This window comes from Eulemur rufifrons, chromosome 15 (assembly GCF_041146395.1).
Source record: "Eulemur rufifrons isolate Redbay chromosome 15, OSU_ERuf_1, whole genome shotgun sequence".
In the NCBI taxonomy this organism is placed as follows: domain Eukaryota; kingdom Metazoa; phylum Chordata; class Mammalia; order Primates; family Lemuridae; genus Eulemur; species Eulemur rufifrons.
Window position 1 is genome coordinate 1,265,081 of NC_090997.1, and position 20,767 is coordinate 1,285,847.

A 20,767-nucleotide genomic window follows, 5' to 3' on the forward strand; every position below is an offset into this window, starting at 1 on the left:
CAGTTTCCAGATGGCTTGATTGTTCCTTTCACCAGAGTGTAGTGTCCCTCTTTCTCTCACCTAATAATACTTCTTTAATTGAAGTATATTCTCTCTGATACTGTTATAGTTACATCAGCCTTCCTTTGGTTATCACTCACTGCCTGGGATACCAGTTTTAATCTTTCAGTGTCATCGTTTTATTAGTTCTTTTGTAAACAGTGTAACTGAGAATTTTTCCCAATCAATCCAGGAACCTGTCTGCTGGCAAACCACAAGTTTATTCTGTTTACATCTATTGTGATTATTGACAGATCAATTAATTTCTGTCATATGATTTTGTGATTTCTATTCATTATTCTTTTTCTGTGCTTCCCCCCCCCCCTTCATTCTTATGTTTGTTGGATTGGTTGAGCTTTCTTTATTCTATTGTTTCTCCTCTCCTGGCTTTGAAGTTATATATTCTCTTTCTGTTTACCCATATAATTTCACATGCATACTTGCATTAACAAAACATAAAGTTTATCAGTGCCGCCTCCTCCTCCGAAATAGCATAAGACCTTGGAGTGCTTTACCGGGAAACACTTCTTCATCTGATGTGATATCATTCGTAGCTTTCTTCCACATTTGTGTTGTTTCCAGCTTTTCATTGTTACAACAATGCCGGGAATATTTCTTCATTCCTCCTGTTAGGCAAGTGCAGGACTGTGTCTAGGAAACAGACAGGAATGACATTGTAGGTCACAGGCTAGTGTGTTTTCAGCCTCACCAGGTAGTGCCAAACTGTGTTTAAAAGTGGTCGTATCAATTCGCAGACCCACCAGTGGTGTATGACATCCCCACTGCTCTTCGTCTGGGGCAATGTCTGTCTCGTAAACTCCTGCCAGTCTGGCTGATGTGTGGTAGAATCTCACTGTGCTTACAGTTTGCATTTCCCTGGTTGCCGAGAAGGGTCTGGGCATCTTTATGGAGAGTTACTTGCTGGGTTTCCCTCTCGGTAGCGATTGCACAAGTCTTTTGTTCACGCTTCTGCCAGGTTATCTTTCACGTGTGGTTCTTGACCTGCTCTGGATTTGAGTCCTGTCGGTTCCACAGATTGCCTGTATCTGTCCCCAGTCTGTGGCTTGTCTTTTCTCTCCCTTTTTGGTGTCTTGATAACCAGAGGTTCTTACCTGTAATTCTGGAGACTTTATTCAGATCTGCACCTTTGTGTCAGTGCTTTTTTGTCTTACTTAAGAAATACTTTCTTGCCCATGAAGATATTCTCTTATATTATATTTTAAAAGCTTTACACTTTTTCCTTCAAGTGTTGATATCTAACCCGTTTTAAAATGACCTTGAGCACAGTTTGTCTGAACATACCTGCAACCCGTCACTGCTATTGCTGCTCTACAGAGTTGATGCTTCGTGTATACCCACACGTTGGACTTTCTTCGCTTATCGCTGCTTCTTATGCCACCCTCCTTCCTGCTGGGTCCGACATCCCTCTTCATGGTGGCAGAGCTGCCAGGAGAGGTTCGCGGTAACTACCTTTATGTCTCTCTGATTCCATTTCATCCTTATTCTGCAGCTGCAGCTTCCTGAGAATGGAAATTTAGCTAAATGGTTATTTTTTCAGAAGTCTGAAGAGGCAGTTCCATTGCCTTCTCGTCGCTGTCCAGACGTCTGCTGGAAGTTTAATTGCCCCTCAGGTGATGCGTCTTCTCCTTTGGCTGCTTTTCTGATTTTTCTCTTTGTCTTTGTTTTCTTCAGTTTCTGTGTCTGGGGGTAGATTTGTTATTATTTATCCTAGTGGGACTTACGTTTCTGGAATCTATGGGTGGTATCTCTCATCAGTTCTGGAAAATTCACAGTTGGTATCTCTGTCTTAGTTCATTTGGGCTTCCGTGGCAGCTGGGTACAAGCTGGGCAGCTTATAAACCACAGAAATTTTTTGCTCGTCATTCTGGAGCTGGGACGTCCAAGGCCAGGCACCAGCAGATTCGGTGTCTGGGGAGGGCCATTCCCCATAGGTGGCGTCTTCTTGCTGGGCCCTCGCGTGGCGGAAGGACAAGGAATCTCGCTTATAAGGGCACAAGTCCTACGTGCCAACACTCTGCCCTCTACCCTAGTCACCTCCCACAGGCCCCACCGCACGTCAGTATTATCACATTGGTGTTAGGCTTCAGCATATGAATTCTGGGGGACACAAACATTCAGACCATCACAATCACTTAAAATACTGCTTCTCTCTGTTTTTTCCCTTCTTTCTTGCCAGAATTCGTATTAGTCATATTTTGGAGCTTCACCTTCCAATCTCCCAATCTCCTAACTTTTCTCCTATCGTCCATCTCCTTATCTCTCTGTTTGCATTTTGGTTCATTTCCTCAGAATTCGAAAACTCTTTGCATCTTCATTTAATCTCTTGTTTAACCAAGTCAGTAAGATTTTATTTCACTCACCATATTTTTATGTCTAAAAGTTCTCATTAGTTCTTTGCACTAGACTTTTCATGTTGTTTTTTAATATTTTAGTTCTTTAATCACTTAAAAATTTTGGTTTCTGTAGATTGTTCTACAGGTTCTTGGGGTTTCACTCCTGTTTGTCTCCTGATGAGAAGGGGTCATTTCTTCACGTGTTTTTAATAACCAATTTTGAGCTCATCTTGAGCAGGGCTTTCCGAGGGCATGTCCTGCGGGCTGGACAAGAAGCCTGGCACCAGTGTGTGCTTCTAGTGCTTCAAGGAGCTTCCAGTCAGGGAGGAAGCAGAGGTGTCACATGGGGAGAGAAGGAGCAAGACAGAGGACAAAGAGCCAGGCTCCTCATGCCACCAGCTCCTGTGTGAACCACTGAGGGGAGAACTCGCGTGTCACCTCGGGGAGGGCCCAGGCCATTCGCAAGGGATCCTCCCCGTGGCCCAAACGCGTCCCACCAGGCCCCACATCCAACACGGGGGTCAGATTTCAACAGGAGGTTTCGAGAGGATAAAATCCACACCAATTCTCCCCTGGCCCCCCAATTTCCTGTCCTTCTCACATCGCAAAATACAATCACCCCGTCCCCCAGTCCCCAAAAGTCTTAACTTGTTCCAGCCTCAACTCCAAATGCAAAGTCCCATCTGACACCAAAGGCAAGTCCCTGCCCCCTGCGCTCCTGTCAAGTCAAAAGCAACTAATTTGCTTGTGAATCTGGAGGGTGACAGCTCTTCCCACAGCTCACTAGGCAGGGCCCCAGCGGGGACCGTGGGTGGCGGCTCCACCCCACATTTCCCCTTGTCACCGCCTTCGTAGAGGCTCCCTGCGGGGCTCTGCCCCTGTGCCAGGCTTCTCCCTGGGCACCCAGCTTCCCTGCATCCTCCGAAATCTGTGCGGAACCGCCACGCTGCCATCGCTCTCGCGTGGGGGTGGCTGCAGACTGGAGACCCTGTGGACGCTGCCCGGGCCTCTGGCTTGCACCCTGCAGAGCAGTGGCCGAGTGTACACGGGGCCCTTCGCTACGGCTGGGGCGGGAGCAGCAGGGACGCGGAAGCAGCATCCCAGCAGGTGCAGAGCGGCGGCACCCAGGCCTGGCCCCTGCCGCCATTCTGTCCTCCTGGGCCTTTGGCCTGTGCTGGGAGGGGCTGCCGCAAAGATTTCTGAAATGCCTTTTCCCCAGTGTCCTGAGTCCTGGCCTGCAAATGCTCTTTTCTTCTGTATCACGTGGCCAGGTGGTCAATTTTCCAAATTTTTATGCTCTGCTTCCCTTTTAATTATAAGTTCCAACATTAAGTCATCCCTTTTCTCCCACGTCTGGTGGGAGGCTGTTAGAGGCAGCCACGCCGCCTCTTCAGTGCTTTGCTGCTTAGAGATTTCTTCCACCAGAGACCCGAGGTCCCCACCTTGATTCCATCCTTCCACAAAAATCAAGCCCATTGACACAATGCAGCCAAGTTCTTTGCTAAGAAGCATGAGGTAAAATAAAATCCTAATTCCTCGCCTGCCATTAACTGAACAGACCTCCTATTGGCCGAGGGGACCCTAGAAAAACCCTAAACCTGAGTCCTGGCCATGAAGGGAAGGGAGGTCGGCCGTGTCTCAGACAGTAAGATGCTAAACTATGCCCAGGACCTGGGGCCATGCAGGGCAGAGGCCACAGCACCCGCAGGCCGTCCATTTCCTTACCAGGTGGTTCGAGAGCAGCACTGACAACCCAGGTATGTGGCTGAGGCCAAAATCTCAATCTATGATGCTTATGAAGCCAAATTTGCGGACACCCCTGGGAAAAATACAAACCACAGACACAGCTGTGGCTGTTTTTCAGAAGAGGGATTTGGGAGCTTCAGTATTGAAGGGGGATGGGCATATAGAAAGAAAAACAGCAGGGTGGGGGGAGGGGTAGTGAGACAAAATGGTTGCATTCTTGTGAGACCCAGGAAAATCCACATTTTACATGAGATAAGGCAGATGTTAGAGGAGACAAAAGGAGTGAGGGAGCAGCAGTGATGTCCCTGCGTAGGTGGAAGAAGGTTCGATCCTGTCTTGTCTCTAGTCTGTACCTGGGAAGATAACCTTGTCATTCACTATCAGTGTGGCATCGAACAGACTTTAGTCCTAGGGGCTAGAACTAGCCGCAGACCCACAGCTACACTTCGCATGTGCCTGCTTGTGGGAGCCCAGCCAGCACCGTCCACAGTGAGTGGTCTGGGGGTGAGTCCTTCCCAGGTGCCTGAGGCCTTGACCTTCTCTTTTACTTAAGGAGCTGGGCGGGGAGGATTCTGAGACTTGTATTTTCTTTCGCAATATACTGTGTCCTGTCTCTGATTCACAGACTTTCTTATCTTGACTTAAAACATTGCAAGCCTTTAGAGAAACCTTTCTTTCTTTAACCAAATACAAATCAAAGAATCTTTGAATCCATCTATAACCTATGAGCTCCTGCTTGAAGATGTCCTGCGTTTTGGGTCAAGCCAATGTGCACCTTCCTTGTACTGGTTTATGATTTTACCTGCAATTCCTGCATCTCTAACAGGTATAAAAGTGAACCGTAACCCAAGCACCACAGGAACTCTTGCTCAATACTTCTTGGACATGTCTTCCTGGGCCGTGGTCATACATGTTGAGCCCAGAATAAATTTCTTTAAAATGAGTTTACAGTGTCTGGGTTTTTTCCTTTAACAATTCTGATGCCCAATATTGGGGCTCAAGGAAGACTCAGGATTCCCCAGAGGAATAGCCCGAACTTGGCATTACGTACTGGCTCAGCCACCCTGGACCCCCAACTCTGAGCCACTCCTTGGACAGCAGTGGTCAGTTCTGCTGGGCCCCGGCCCCCTGCTCTTGTCTGACGGTCCCTGGTTTGTTCTGAACTGTCTGTTCTGTCAGTGGAAAGAACTCAAACTCTGTAAAATAATTTAAAGAGCTTTGTTCTGGGCTGAATATGTGTGACCATGGACTCGGGAACATGCTCTCAAGAGATCTTGAGAAAATGGACCCAAGGAGGCCAGATTATAGTCTGGTTTTATATATTCATAGAGACAGGAATTCCAGGTAAAACCATAAATCAATACATGGAAGGCATACAAAGGGCGGGACATCCGGAAGAGGGGACTTACAAGTCATAGGTGGGTTTTAGGGATTCATTTTTGGCAACTGGTTGAAAGAGTCCAGGTTTGTCTAGAGACCTGGAGTCAGTGGAAAGGGAAGCTTGAATTAAGACAGGGGTCTGCCAGGATGTTTGAGCTCAGACTAGGGGTCTTCTGTCTGCCATGTGATGCTGTATTGGAATCAGGTTGGAAAGTGAGTCACATTATACTGGATTAAGAAAAACCCATTTAATGAGTTAACTGTTTGCAGACATGACTCACCAGGCCTCTGATAAAGGAATTTGGGCAAAAGACAAAAAAATGTCAGAATTCAGTCCTCAGTTCTTTTCCTACAAAGTCTGGGATCTTACTTTGATTCTGAGGTCCATTCCATTGCCTCCTCCTCGCAAAATTAATCTCAATGGATTAGTCTGCACATTTGGGTGAAAAAACAAAACATCCTTTTTGTAGGAAAAAAAAGAGTGGGAAACAAGTCCTCTAGAAATGAGGAAAGACAAGGAAAATGAGCCCCTGTGGGCACCTAGTTGGTTTCTTGTGCCTCTACTTACTTGCAAGTGTTTGTGTAAATGGAAAGGTTCGGAGGCTTGCCGGGTTGTTAGGACTCCAGGTGGCTACGTATTATGGCCAAGACTCGTGCACGTGTTTAGACCAACAGGCAAATTACACCAAGGAAAACTCAGAGCTCAAATGGTCAACCTGCCACGATAGAGTTAAAAGGCCAAGTCTCTCGAATTCTCTGCCTGTCTCTTTGTTTTCTTTCCTGCCTGTTCTGAACCTGCGGCTATCGCTCTGCTGGTGCTGAGATACAACTCACTGTTTACGGCATCACCAATTCAAGGTTCCCTGGAGATCTCTTCTTGTACAGTTCGGCCAGCTCTAGTTAAAATATAAACACTGAACAGTCATTTCAAACTGAAAGAAAAAAAGGTAAAACAGGTTTTTAAAATCAAATTATCACAAAAACTGCTTTACCCAGAACCTTGGCTCACAGCTTTCATTACATTACCTGTTGGGGCAACTGAAGTTTAGCCAGAGGAACAGGTTCCAGTTTTCTCAGAAATAATTTGAAGCCAAGTGTGTTTTGTAAACCGGTGAGTTTGTATCGCTGCCTCATGGCGAGAGCTCTGAGGTGAAAGCTGTTGGGTCTTTGTGTGCAAATGTCTGGATGTGTGTAGACGTGTTGTGTGTATGCGTGTGTATCATGTAATGTGCTGTGTCTACATGATACTAAATTGGCTTATAAACAAAGGAGCACTCATAAATTAATAAGTCTAAATGTTTTTCAAGTTCATGTGAATTTGCTACTCTTTGGTAAATAAGCTCTTTTTTTAAAGCTATTGGTAAAGTAAATAGTAAAATGTCTTCAAAATTGTCAGCATATTACATATTTTTGCGTGGGTTTGCTGAGTTTGCCTCTGCTGGGTGTTTTAAGGTGTAAGAGATTGACACAAAGATTTTAAAACTATAATCACAACCCCCCCCAATGATGTGTGTTCCTGTGATTTTTTATAAGACTAATTTAATATTGTGGTTTAATGAAAACATCTGAATCTTTTGAGTTATCGGCAAAAATACTCATGTGTTTAAGTTTCTTACTTAGGTGCGTGTTATAATGTGGAAGCGCGCAAGCAGATCACAAGAGAATTTAATGCCAGTTTAGGAGTCTTTATTAGCCGGCCGGCGACCACCTCTGTCCACCAAACAATAACAGAGAGTGGCCCCGACTTGAAGTTGTACAGGGATTTTATACCCTTTTTGAGGAGGGCTACGTGCCTACACACATGTACAAGAAGAACAAAGAGAACAAAAACAGGACAATCATTAACAATTTAAGGTTATACCGCCCGGAGGTCTGGTGATTTCATAGACCCCTTGGCGCCACAAAACAGGTTGCAATCACTGACGTAAAAGGTCATCTATTTTACTGATCAAGCATACCACATTTATCTTGATTATCTTTTAGGCCTATGTTGAACCCATGACAGGGCAATCATCCTCCCCACCTCCCTGGTTCCCAGACCAGCAAGCTTAGTACAGAAGCAGATAGCATTCATTAGAGTTTCTCAACAAGTTAACCCTACAGGGGTGTCTTTCTTCCCTTAACCCATTACAGTGCGTATCTAATATTCACAGACTATAAAAATGGTTAACTCGAAAATAATTATTATTTTTTTTTTTTTGAGACAGAGTCTCACTCTGTTGCCCGGGCTAGAGTGCCGTGGATTCAGCCTCGCTCACAGCAACCTCAAATTTCTGGGCTCAAGCGATCCTCCTGCCTCAGCCTCCCAAGTAGCTGGGACTACAGGCATGCGCCACCATGCACGGCTAATTTTTTCTATATATTTGTGGTTGTCTGGCTAATTTCTTTCTATTTTTAGTAGAGATGGGGTCTCGCTCTTGCTCAGGCTGGTCTCGAACTCCTGACCTGGAGCGATCCTCCAGCCTCGGCCTCCCAGAGTGCTAGGATTACAGGCAGGAGCCACCGCGCCTGGCTGGAAAATAACTTGAAATGATACCTAGCTTTGTCTGAGTTGTCATAGGTAATCTCAGTAAAATGCTAAAAATAAATAGGTTAGGTAAATGTAAGTGGAATAAATGCTTATAAATATAATTTTCATATAATTTAAAAACTTAAAGTTAAAATAAAATAAATAATTGATACTCATTAAATATCTGGGTCATTTCCAACTAACAGAAAAATTATGTTATAGGGAAATACATGCCTAAAAATTATAAAATGATTTTCATCTACAAAATATTGATATATGACAAACAATTGAAGATTTCTTACTTCCTAGGTTTTCACTGAAGTTTAGGTTACTAGGAGTTAAAATTTCTGATTAATATATGTGATACTATGTATAAAGTGAGACAAAAATAAATATATAAGATTAGTTTTTGACAAAAACTTATAGGAAAGACATGAAATGTGTTCTTTAAGAAAAAATAATTCTGTCTAATTCAGAAGGTATTTAAAGATTAATTCAAAATATGAATTTAGAAAGGAAATGAAACGAGACTGAAAAGAATCAATAGTTAGAAGAGAGAGATATAAAAATCATGGATATAAAGATATATTTTTGGTAAAGAAGGTTAAATATTAACAGAAAAGAAAATAATTTTGCATTCAGAAGAATCTTGTAGGGTCAGTTTTTGTCCTAAAATAAAATAAACTGTTAATTTAAGACAAAACAGAAAGGCCAAGCATGTGGTAGATGGTCTGTGTGAGTTGTAATGAGGTTCATAAATGGGAATTTACAAAGGAATTTTGTATGTGATTAAGTTGCTATTACTAAAAGGAAAAGTTTTTAATTAAAACAACAAAGTTTTCTTAAAGCACTAATTTGCTCTTAATGACATTCCAAGACATTTTGATTTTAATTCTATCACCTGTTTCTTTGTAAAGTTTCCCAGACATATCTCAATGTTCAACTTTTGCTGTGTCTCACCAATTTCAGCTTTTTCTCTCTTGAACGTTTTGTCAGCTCTTGTTTTTCCCCCACTCTGGTTCCAAGTCTGTTGTTACTGCCTGACACTAAAATGTTTTATCTTAAAGGTTTAGAAAAACAACGTTTTCCTATAGTATAACTTAATTCTATGCTTGGCTTTTCTTGATATGTCTGGATTATTTAGTATGGTAAAAAACTTCTCATGCTGTGGCCAAGAGTCATTTCTTCCCTACTGAAGGTGCTAGTTTGTGTATTCACGTTCCTGTGTAACACACTGTGCCCTTAGGGCCCCGAACACACGCTGGCTGTGTGTGATTAACTCAGGTGCCCTTTCCATCAGGTTTGACTCCCAAGTTGTCTAAATGAGCTTCCGTGAAAAAGAAACAATCGCACTAGGGAAGTTTTTCTTTGCCCTTTGGGAAACTGGCCTAAAAGAAACAACGATTTTATGCTTTATCAGAATCATTTCTGTTTTGTCTTTATTAAGGTTTTGATTAACTAAAAAAACTAAACTTTAAAAGGGTTAAGGGTGTTACCTCCATGTAACTTCCTGTATTGCCTTTGAAGCATTTGATAACTGTCACTCCTGGTCAAGTAAATGACCCTCATTTTGTAGTGACCTGTGATTCTATTCTGCGCAAGTGTTGTAAACTGCTGATATTTGACAAGCTTTCCACAATCAAAATTTCCAATTACCTCAAACTAATTTTTGATATGAGGGCCCCTGAAAGTCCAAGAGAGACATACCTCATATTAGGCTTATTTGATGTATTTAAATTACACAAGAAACCTTGTCAAATATGAAATGGTATTTAACTTTCTTTGAGTTACACCATTTATATAAATATGCTGTTAATATGTGTTGAAACTTGTATGAGATTCCTAAAATTCTGAGGTGGCTTGGTATATGTTCTCAGTAGTACATGAGATTATTATGTTACATTGTTATATTCCACAGAAATAATCAAATTTCTTTTGTGTCTTTAACCATGGCTATTCTAAGACTTTTGTCAACCACAAAAAACTATGGTTTTACCTTCATTCTTTCCAAAAAGACACTTATAGTAAGCTACAGTAAAAAATTTTCCTCTTCTTTAAGAATAATCATGGAAAAACAATGGTAAGTACTCTCAAATACAGGTTTCTGATAACTGCAAAGATCGTACATTTGCACTAGGCAAAAATTTCCAGGAGTTTAATTAAAAAGCTGGTGTATTCATGAGGATTGCTAACCCAGCTTCAAACAGAATAAGAGTTAATTACATGGAGCTAAACTAAGAGAGGACTAACATTTTTTTATGGCTTTTTGCTTAAAACATTACTTATTCTTTGTTTTGGTATCCAGAATCAAGACAAAAAATTAAGCAAATAACAAAGTTTACCTATTAGCACCAGAATTTGAAAATTATTCAATCCCACTGGGCCCAATCTGTTCCCCATGGCCAGTGCCTGGGGCTGAAACTACACAAACATCCTCCCTCTGGCCCAGGGACTGTCAGGGCAGGGGTGGGCATGTGAGACTGGAAGGGCTGATTTCAAGGCATAAAGTTAATTCACATCCTCCAAATCAAGGACAGGGACAAGATGTCTAAACAGTTGGCAAATTGGGGGACTTTGCCTCTTGTGTCCTTATGTAGTCCCTTTCAACCCATTCCCAACCATACAGAATCTGCTTCCCAGAGACTTACAGGAGCATCACTGAGACGGTATCAAGGTACCTGGGGGGAAAAGGTTCTGATATAGTTGTTCCACTTATGGGCTTTATGGAAAAAGAGATGTAATAAGGAATTATTGGCCAATTTAGGATAAATGACTAAAGAAATTGAAAAAAATATTGCAGTACAACAAAGGTCTCTAGATTCCTGAACTTAAATAGTTTTAACAAAATGCTTATGTTCTGTATAGCAATTGTTACAAGTCTCCAACTAAACTGAAGATTACAGTGGCTCAATACCACAAATAAGTTACCTTTGTAATCTTGCTTTTGCGTTTGGGTTTTGCTCTCATGTTGCTTAAAAGGTTTAAAGGATTGAGGGTGCCTGCCCACCTCCGTCCTGTCTGGCCTGAACCTTTAGTTGGCTGTAAGCCTTTGGGCTCTAAGTCCCTCGGCCACAGGGCTCCCACTGAGGGCCTGGGTGGACCTGGGGCAGGTAGCCACTCCACCTGGCAGCATGGCACAAAAAGAAAGTTGGGCCATTGGTGCTGCCTCTGGCAAACCTTGGCCAAAAGGGGAGAACTGTGAACTAAGATAAAATCCTAACCCTCCCCCTCGACTGAATGACCCACTCTTGGTCAAGTAGAGCCCAGACAAACCTTACACTGAGTTTCCGGCCATGAAGGAAGGGAGGTCAGACACTTCAGACAAGAAGATACTAAGATGTTAAGAGGATGGGAGGCCATGCGGGGAAAAGGTCAAATCACCTGCAGTCCATCAGTTTGCTTAGCAGATCACTGGAGTGGGTATATTATGGCCTGTCTCTGATTAACAGACTTCCTTATCTGAAAACATTGCAAGTCTTCAGACAAAGCTTTATTTCTTTAACCAATTACAAATCAAAGAATCTTTGAACACACCTATAACCTGTAAGCCCCTGTTTCGAGATGTCCTGCTTTTTCAGGCCAAACCAATGTGCACCTCCCAGGTATTGATATGATTTTACCTGCAATTCCTGTCTCTCTAAAATGTATAAAACCGAACTGTAACCCAAGCACCTCAGGACCACTTGCTCAAGGCTTCCTGGGTGTAGCTCCCTAGGCCATGGTCACACATGTTCGACTCAGAATAAACCTCCTTAAAATTATTTTACAGAGTCTGGGTTTTTTCCGGTAACAGATGTAACAAGGGTGGCCTTTGCTCAAGTTCCCAATAAGATTCTCATTTCCATCTAAGACCCCACCAGCCTGGCCTTCACCATCCATGTTTCTGTCTATGTTTTGGTCATGATCATGTAAGGAGTCTCTAAGGGGTTCCAAACGTTCCCTCGTCTTCCTTCTTCTGAGCCCTCCAAATTCTTCCAACCTCTGCCCACTACCCAGTTCCAAAGCTGCTCCCACATTTTCAGGTAACTTACAGCAGTGCCCTCTCCTTGGTGCCAATTCTCTGTATGAGTCCATTTTATGATGCTATAAAGAAAATAGCTGAGGCTGGGGAACTCGTAAAGAATAAATGTGTATTTGGTGCATGGCTCTGCAGGCCGAGCAGGAAGCATGGCGCCAGCACCTGCTTCTGGTCAGGGATTCAGGGAGCTTCCAGTCAAGGGCGCAGGCAAAGGGAACAGGCATGTCACATGACAAGAGAGTGACAGAGGAGGAGGTGCCAGGCTCCTTTCAACAACCAGCTCTCTTATGAACTAATAGCTCGAGGACTCACTCATTATCTCGGGGAGGTCACCAAGCCATTCATCAGACAAATGCCCCCATGACCCAAACACCTCCCACCAGGCCTCACTTCCAACACTGGGGACCAACATTAAATGTGGAAGGAGAAACATTCAAACCGTATCAGGGACCCCTGCACAGGGCAGGAGGGGCAGCCTGGCCCGTGGCCACCGGACCCACTGCTCATGTCCCAGTCTGCCCCGCCAGGGCTGCCGGCCACACAGAGCCCTGCACAGGCCTTGGAAGGGCACAGCCCAGTGCCAGCCTTGAGGACACACTCTGAGGGTTCGGTGCCATCTGTCAAGACCCAGTGCACTTATGGAACCAGAGACCTCTCTAGGGCGCTGTGATCTCAGCAGGAAGGACACGTGGGCTCAGACACCAAGGGGTGGAGGCGGGGGTGGCTCCGTGCACCGTCACTGAGACTCGGCCACTGGGGATTTGCACTTCCCATCTCCGCAGCTCTGGCTCTGCAGCGTAGCAGGTCCTGGGCTCCCAGAGGGGCCACTCTGACAAGGGGACAAACAAGAGCCATTGAGCTACACATTATAGTGGCCACCAGGGCAGTTAGGGCAGTGCGTGCCCAGAGACCAGCAGGTGAGAAGAGGAGCCCCCTCCTCTCCAGGCAGGGGGAGGGACCCTGATCCCCAGGAGGGGGCAGAGCTGCTTCACACAGAGGGGCAGGAGTGTGTGCGGAACCCAGGGATCCACTTGGGGGTTTGGGGTTCCCCTTGTCCCATCATAAGTGTGTGCAGAACCATCCAGCAACCCAGCCTGAGGGGGTTTGATTTCCAAGGGCCCAGACCCCTCAGGAAGAAGGTTTGAGTCACACCCCCAGGGAATGTACCAAGGGCCCCGCTCCTGTGCTCTGAAATCCCAGCAGCGTTGGTGCAGAGGCCCTGCTGCCCACGGGCTGTCCCCAGCCAGTGACGGGTCACAGCAGGGACACTGAGGCAGGCCCATTCCTGGGACACAGGGGCTCCTCTGATGGCAAACTGTGGCTGGAGGACTCCCCATGACCTTGCTCACCTGCCCTCAGGTTGCCTGTGCTCTAGGGTGTGTGCAACAAACTGCTCTCCATCTGCACACACGTGACCTCTTATTACAACTTATAAAATCCTTCTCTTCATCCAACTTCTCCACATTGCTCCATTTTGCTGGTGTTTGTATTTCCTCTTTGAGTTAATAAGTGTGTGTTGTTTTAAGCCACTAAATTTTGGGGTAGTTTTTTACATAGCAAGAGATACCCAATAAAGCTCTCTTAAGTTTCTAGTATTCCACGGGTATTATGTACATCTCCGTTATTTCCTTGCATTTTGATGATGTGAGCTATACTTACTGTTTCCAGTTCCTCTCCTTCTGGTCTTTCTTTATTTTATCTTTTCTCCTTTTTCCTTCCCTTCCTTTGTCCTTCTGTCCCTCTCTCACCCCTCCTTCCCTCCACTCTTTCCTTTTTATTTTGGAAGATTCTTAACATATAAAACTACCCTATGTGGTTATGCTAAAAGGAAGCATTATCTGGATCTATGGGATAAAAGTATAATGCTATCATATGTGGGATAAAAGTAAGAAAAGGAAATTATTAATAGAGTCTGAGGAAAAAATGTCTGGTAATTCTGAAGCCAAGACACTGTCTTTAAATTCTTCATTCCTCACTTTTGCCTGAGTGTTCTGAGAACACATGGGCAACCTAAACTCTGACACTTAACTGTTCCTGGTAAAAGTTAAATTGGTACAAGCACTTCGGAAATAAAATTGGCCTTATCCAGTACGGTTAAAGTACTTCCACCATATAATCCCACCATCCTCTTCCTGGTCATATACTCTGGGGACTTCCTTGTCTGTGTGCCCTGTACGTGTGCAGGAGACACGCACACCAATGTTTCTGGCAAGAACTGGAATCAACAACAGGAAATTAGTGAAATCGTGGTATAATTACAAAATGTAAAACTTCAGCAGTAAAAAATGAATGGCAGCCTCCCACATCAGGGATAACTCTATTACATGTAGTGTGTGTCACAGAAGGATACATGAAGTATGAGTTCCGTGTACAGGAAGTTTAAAAACAAGCAAAGCTATTTTTTCTAGATCTGCAAAAAATGATGTTGGTATTTTAATGGGGATTGCATTGAATCTGTAAGTTACTTTGGGTACTAAAGACATTTTAGCAATGTTTTGTGTGATCCATGAGCATTGTATGTTTTTCCATTTGTTTACATCCTCTGTGATTTCCTTCCTCAGTGTTTCATAGTTCTACCTGTAGAGGTCTTTCTCCTCTTTGGTTAAACATATTCCTAGGTATTTTATTTTCTGTATTGCAATTGTGAAAGGTACTGAGTCTTTGATTTGATTCTCAGCTTGACTGTCGCCAGTGTACAGGAATGCTACTGATTTGTGTGCATTGATTTTGTAGCCTGAGACTGTGCTGAATTTATTTATCAATTCCAGGAGTCTCTTAGAACCAGAAAAGACCCCAAATAGCCAATACAACCTTAAGCAAAATGAATAAATTGGGAGGCATCACTTTACTAGATTTCAAGCTATGCTACAAGGCTATAGTAACCCAAACAGCATGGTACTGGCACAAGAGTAGAGACACAGCAATGCATCAAAACAGAGAACTCAGACATAAAACCATCCTCATATAGCCACCTGATCTTTGGCAAAGCAGACAAAAACAAATACCGTGGAAAAGAACCCTTATTCAATAAATGGTGCTGGGAAATTGGATAGCCACATGTGGAAGACTGAAACAGGATCCCCACCTCTCACAACTCACAAAAATTAATTCATGATGGATAACAGATTTAAACCTAAGGCATGAAACTGTAAGATTGCTAGAAGAGGTTGGAAAAACTCTTATAGCTACTGGCCTAGGCAAAGGATTTATGAAGAAGACCCCAAGACAATCACAGCAACAACAAAAATAAATAAACGAGACCTGACTAAATTACAAAGCTTCTGCGCAGACAAGGAAACAATATACAGTGAATAGACAACCTACAGAATGGGAGGAGATATTTGCATGCTATACATCCGATAAAGGGCTGATAACCAGAATCTACACAGAACTCAAGCAAATCAGCAAGAACACATCAAACAACCCCATTAGAAAGTTGGCAAAAGACACGAACAGAAGTTGTTCAAAAGAAGATAGAATAATGGCCAATAAATACATGAAAAAATGCTCAATGTCTCTAATCATCAGGGAAATGCAAATCGAAACCACAATGAGATATCACCTATCTCCAGTGACAATGGCTTTTATCCAAAAGTCTCAAAACAATAGATGCTGGCATGGATGTGGAGAGAAAAGAACACTTACACACTGTTGGTGGGACTGCAAACTAGGACAACCTCTGTGGAAAGTAGTTTTGAGATACCTCTAAGAACTAAGTCAACCTATAATTTGACACAGCAGTCCCACTACTGGGCATCTTCCCAAAGGAAAGAAAGACATTCTATAAAAAAGACACCAGGATATTTAAGCAGCACGATTCACAATTGCAAAGATGTGAAAACAACCTAAGTGCCCATCAATACATGAGTGGATTAATAAACTGTGGTATATGTATACTGTGGAGAAATACTCAGCCATAAAAATAAATTGTGAAGTGATACCTTTTGTAACAAACTGGATGGAACTGGAGACCATCCTCCTAAGTGAAGTACTGCAAGAATGGACAAACACCACATCTGCTTTCCTTTAAATTGGAAGTAATGATCAACAGTCATGTATATATATGGTGATAAAATTCAACGGAAATCAAGGCGGTGGGAGAGGGAGGAGGGGATGGCTAAATTTGCACCTAACGAGTAGAATGCACGTGATCTGGGAGATAGACACACTTACAACATTGTGTAAAACTGTACAAAAGTAATGCATGTAACCAAAACGTTTGTACCCCCATAGTATTCTGAAATTTAAAAAAAAAAACAGGCAAAACTAACTAATATTTGTTTTGAGGATAAGGACAATTATTGTAAAAATATTTAGAGAAATGAAGACTCGGATGACCCTTCTGGGGTCAGGATTGGGCAGCAGCCCGTGGCGGCTTCATAGGTTCTGTTTCTTTGCCAGTGGCGGGTGCCCAAGTAGTTACTTGATCATAACTCCTAAAACTGGAATTTTTCAAACTGAAGCTTGGGATGCACTTTTGAATAATTTTTTAAATGAAAGAGAAAAGAAAATAGCAAAATTCATTGCAAGGATCCTTTGCCAGAACTACTCATGTTGGAACAAAGGCACAGCTGATTGTAATGCGTCATGTGACAGAGAGGACCAGGACACCATGAAAATAGCCCTGGCTAGAAATAGGTCATTTGGTCCTTGGCTCACTGGCACCTCTGTGGATTCCCTGGTACCCAGTGTTCAATCTGATGAGCGAGGCACTTCCATCTCGCAAAGGATTTGATGTCTTACTTGCATTTTAGCACACTTAAAACTGAATTATACTGTTACAGAATTGGAAAAGCATACTACTGATCAAGATAAATTAAATAGGAAGACATTATAAAAGAACAAACAGTATTTTCCTTAGGAGTTATTAAAAAAAAAAAGAATAACCAGGGATAGAATAGAAAATATGAATGGAAAACACAAAAGAGCTGCTTTGGAAAAAACTTTAGAAGCACAGGGTCACAGTGCTTTTGAGAATCGTGTGGTGTCTGAATCACTTCAGCCACATCCCATTAAAAACACCATGAAATATATTAAATGTATTATAGGATACTTACTGAACAGCTAGTTTTCAAAAAACCTAGTGCCTAGATTGGAGTTAACCATTTCTTCCTCCCGCATCAAACCAAAATTGTCACTATGTTAAGCTAAGTGTGTGGACCGAGGTTTGAGACTCACAGTTTTCTAACTGAAAAGGAATTCTATTAGGCAAATATTTTTGAAGATGATGTTTGAGTAAAAAATCAGCATCTTGAGAATTCTTAAGAAACTAATTTTGGAAATTTTCTTCCTTCCTTCCTGTTTTCCTTCCTTGCTTCCTCTCTCTCTCTCTCTCTCTCTCTCTCTGTCTTCTCTTGCTCTTTCTTTTCCTTTTCTTTTTAGAAACAGGGACTCTATCTGGGCTGTGTTGCCCAGGTTAGTGTGAAACTCCAGGCTCAGGTGAGCCTCCTGCTACAGCCTCCTGAGTCCCTGGAATTGTAAGTGTGAGCCACTGTACCCAGCTCTGAATCTTCTTTGGAAAAAAACAAAGATAGTTATTATTTTAAAGGCATTACTGTTATGGCACTGAAGTCTTGGAACTCTTGGATCCAGCTACTATATCTTCTCAACTTTGTAGTAACTTATTGACAAGAACATTATTATTAAAGGCATTTGCATGAAAATCTTAGAGAGATTGTTGTATCTCCCTTCTCTGTCTCAAACTTCTTTTTTTTTTTTTTTTGAGACAGAGTCTCACTCTGTTGCCCAGGCTAGAGTGAGTGCCGTGGTGTCAGCCTAGCTCACAGCAACCTCAAACTCCTGAGCTCAAGCGATCCTCCTGTCTCAGCCTCCCGAGTAGCTGGGACTACAGGCATGCACCACCATGCCCGGCTAATTTTTTCTATATATATTTTTAGCTGTCCATATAATTTCTTTCTATTTTTTTTTTTTTTTTTAGTAGAGATGGGGTCTCGCTCTTGCTCAGGCTGGTCTCGAACTCCTGAGCTCAAACGATCCGCCCACCTCGGCCTCCCAGAGTGCTAGGATTACAGGCGTGAGCCACCGCGCCCGGCCCTGTCTCAAACTTCTTATGCAGCACCCAATGCTCTGTGATGTCTCAAACTTTTAATCACTCCTTGGAAAAGAGAAGTTTAAAGTATTAAAGAAAAATAATCAGATGAAAGAAGCATTTGATTTACAAAATCCTGAAACAATCACTTTAATGTTGCTTCTGACACGCATGCAAAGTCACTGATACCCCTCCCTCCCAGAGGTGCAGCTCAATTCCCTCCCTGTGAGTGTGGCCTGGACTTAATGGTTCAGTTCTAACTGACAGAGCAACGCTGATGTAATACTTTGTGACTCTGGTGTAGGACAAAGCTCACTGTGGCTTCCACCTTGGTCCTCCCTCTCTGGGGTCACGAGCTCTGGGGAGGCCAGCTGCTGTGTCGTACGTAGCCCTGTGCAAAGGTCCATGTGCAGGAACTGAGGCCTCCTGGGACCAGCCAACAAGCAGCGGAGGCCCCTTCCGGCAGCCACGTGAGTGAGCCGTGTTTCATGGAACCCCCAGCCCCAGTCCAGCCCTCAGTGACACTGCCCTGGCTGACAGCGGGACTGCAGCCCTGTGAGAGGCCCCGAGCCAGGAGCGCTCAGGGAAACCTCTCCTGGATTCCTGACCATCAGAAACTGTGGGAAATGACAAATGCTTGTTGTTTTGAGCTGCTAAGTTCTAGGTAATTGCATACACAGCAGTAGGTAACTAATAGAATTTGCAAAGACAGAATGAATTATTGCACTTTAATTTTCATTTGCTCTACATTAATTATAAGATATTAAAAATGTCATTTGGTTTTAGGAGGTGAGAAGAACTTCCATGGCTAAACAGGGTGTATTTTATTACCACTCATAACCATCTATTTACTTGAACTTCTGTTTCCAACAATGACCCAACTGAACACAAAAGGAAGATCCAGGCCATGCTAGGCTGATTCTGTGATGTCCCCAATAACCACCCCCTGCTTATTCACCTTCCCTCAGCTACTCAATCACCACTAATGCAGGTGCTGCTGCAAAGGGATTTGCAGGAACACTTAAGGTCCCAAATCAGTTGACTTTAAGACAAGGGATTATCCTGGATCAGACCGTCCTAATCCAGGTGAGCTCTTAAATGACTGGGTTCTTCCTGAGCATGAGAGTCACAGTGTGAGAGGGACCCAGTGTGGGGGATTTCTTCCCATGTGGGCTTTGGAATTGGAGAGGCCGGGTGGCAGAGACTGCTGGGGGCACCAGGAATTGGGAGCAGCCCTCCCCGCCCTCCACCCTGACAGCCGGCAAGGCATCAAGGTCCTCAGTCCTACAACTGCCAGAAACTGAATTCTGCCCACAGGTTCCATATCAGCTTTGGGGAGGACCCCAACCTCAAGATGAGGACACAGTTTTGTGAAACCATGAACGGAGAACACACCCACACCCTGCCTGATAAGCACATAGCATTTTTTCCACTGGAGTGAATTTATGAACTCATATGTAATAGTTGTATGAAACAAAATCTTTCCTAACTTTTTTAGTATTTTTCTATTTATGATTTTTATGTGAATAAATTAAATTTTAAGACAATGAGATTTCATTTATTCATTCAACAAAAATTAATTTAGTGCCTACTCTGTACCAGGTTTGTCTTTACATACTGGGGATACAGCTTTGACCCAAACAGCCCAAAGCCCCAGTGCCCATGTGCCTTACACTCCAGAGGCTTCGCAAGAGTGAGACCAACCCATGGGAGCATTTTAAGTGAAACAATGACAGAATCTGACTCTCATTAGCAGGACTGCTGACCACTGTGGGGAGGACACTGTGGGCAGCAGGGGAGGGGACAGTGCTAGGGCCACAGGTCAGGAGTGAGAGGCGGTGGGACTAAGGGGAGAAGGGGCCTGTGGGATGAGAGGGACAGAGGGAAGGGCTGGAGAAGCAGGAGCTGAGGAACAGGAGCAGAGGGAACCAGTCCTAAAGCAGTGGAATTCTCAGATTTAAACACAGTGTTTTATAGATTTTAATACACATATCTACAGAGCCTAGCTGGGTGTTCTGTGTATTTGGTAATTTTTTCTTTTTTTTTTTTTAATTTGAAAAAATGTAGAACTTGCTCTCCCTGTGCAGCCGGGGGTGCTTTGTTTTCACACTCAGCTTGATGGCAGCTTCCTCACCAGAGGGGATGCTGGCACCCAGGCAGGTATCTCCGGAGGACCCGCTCCCGATCCTCCGTCCCAGGCGGTACTTACTCCCATGCGTAGCTCCATGATTGCGCTCTTGCTGTTCCAGCAAGGCTGCTGGAACAGCAGCTATTTCCTAACTAATACATTTATGGAGCTGCCTAAACGCAAATTGCCTCCTAATATTAATCAGATTAAAAAATACCAAGTGTCCCCCCAGAATATGCACACAGCTTAGATGTGAATAATTCATGAAAACAGGCAAGGCGTGAGCACTGGACAAGAGCATTCTGACTGAGCACGTGCAGCTTTGAAGTGATTAAAGTTCTACAACTCCTGGCTGAAACAGACAGTAACAAATTGTGCTTCTTTCTATGAGGGGATGTCCTGGACTGTCACACACAGACTCAGGGCTCTGGAACAAAGACAATTTTAAAATACAACAACTTAGAGTCCAAGACACATCGTCTGGGAGAGTAAAACTTGAGGTCGTTGTAGGTGTAAGTGTTACACGTTTAGACACATTTATATA

The 20,767-nt window shown here is 43.5% G+C and overlaps 1 protein-coding gene across 1 annotated transcript in view; it reads right to left on the reverse strand.

Annotated features, from left to right (window-relative positions):
• LOC138395621 (tripartite motif-containing protein 26-like) overlaps positions 1-20,322 on the reverse strand; it is a 47,269-nt gene extending 26,947 nt beyond the window's left edge. Inside the window, 1 exon segment of the mRNA XM_069488469.1 lies at positions 20,305-20,322. Coding sequence (XP_069344570.1) covers positions 20,305-20,322 — 18 coding nt within the window.
• Positions 20,323-20,767: the final 445 nt, after the last annotated feature.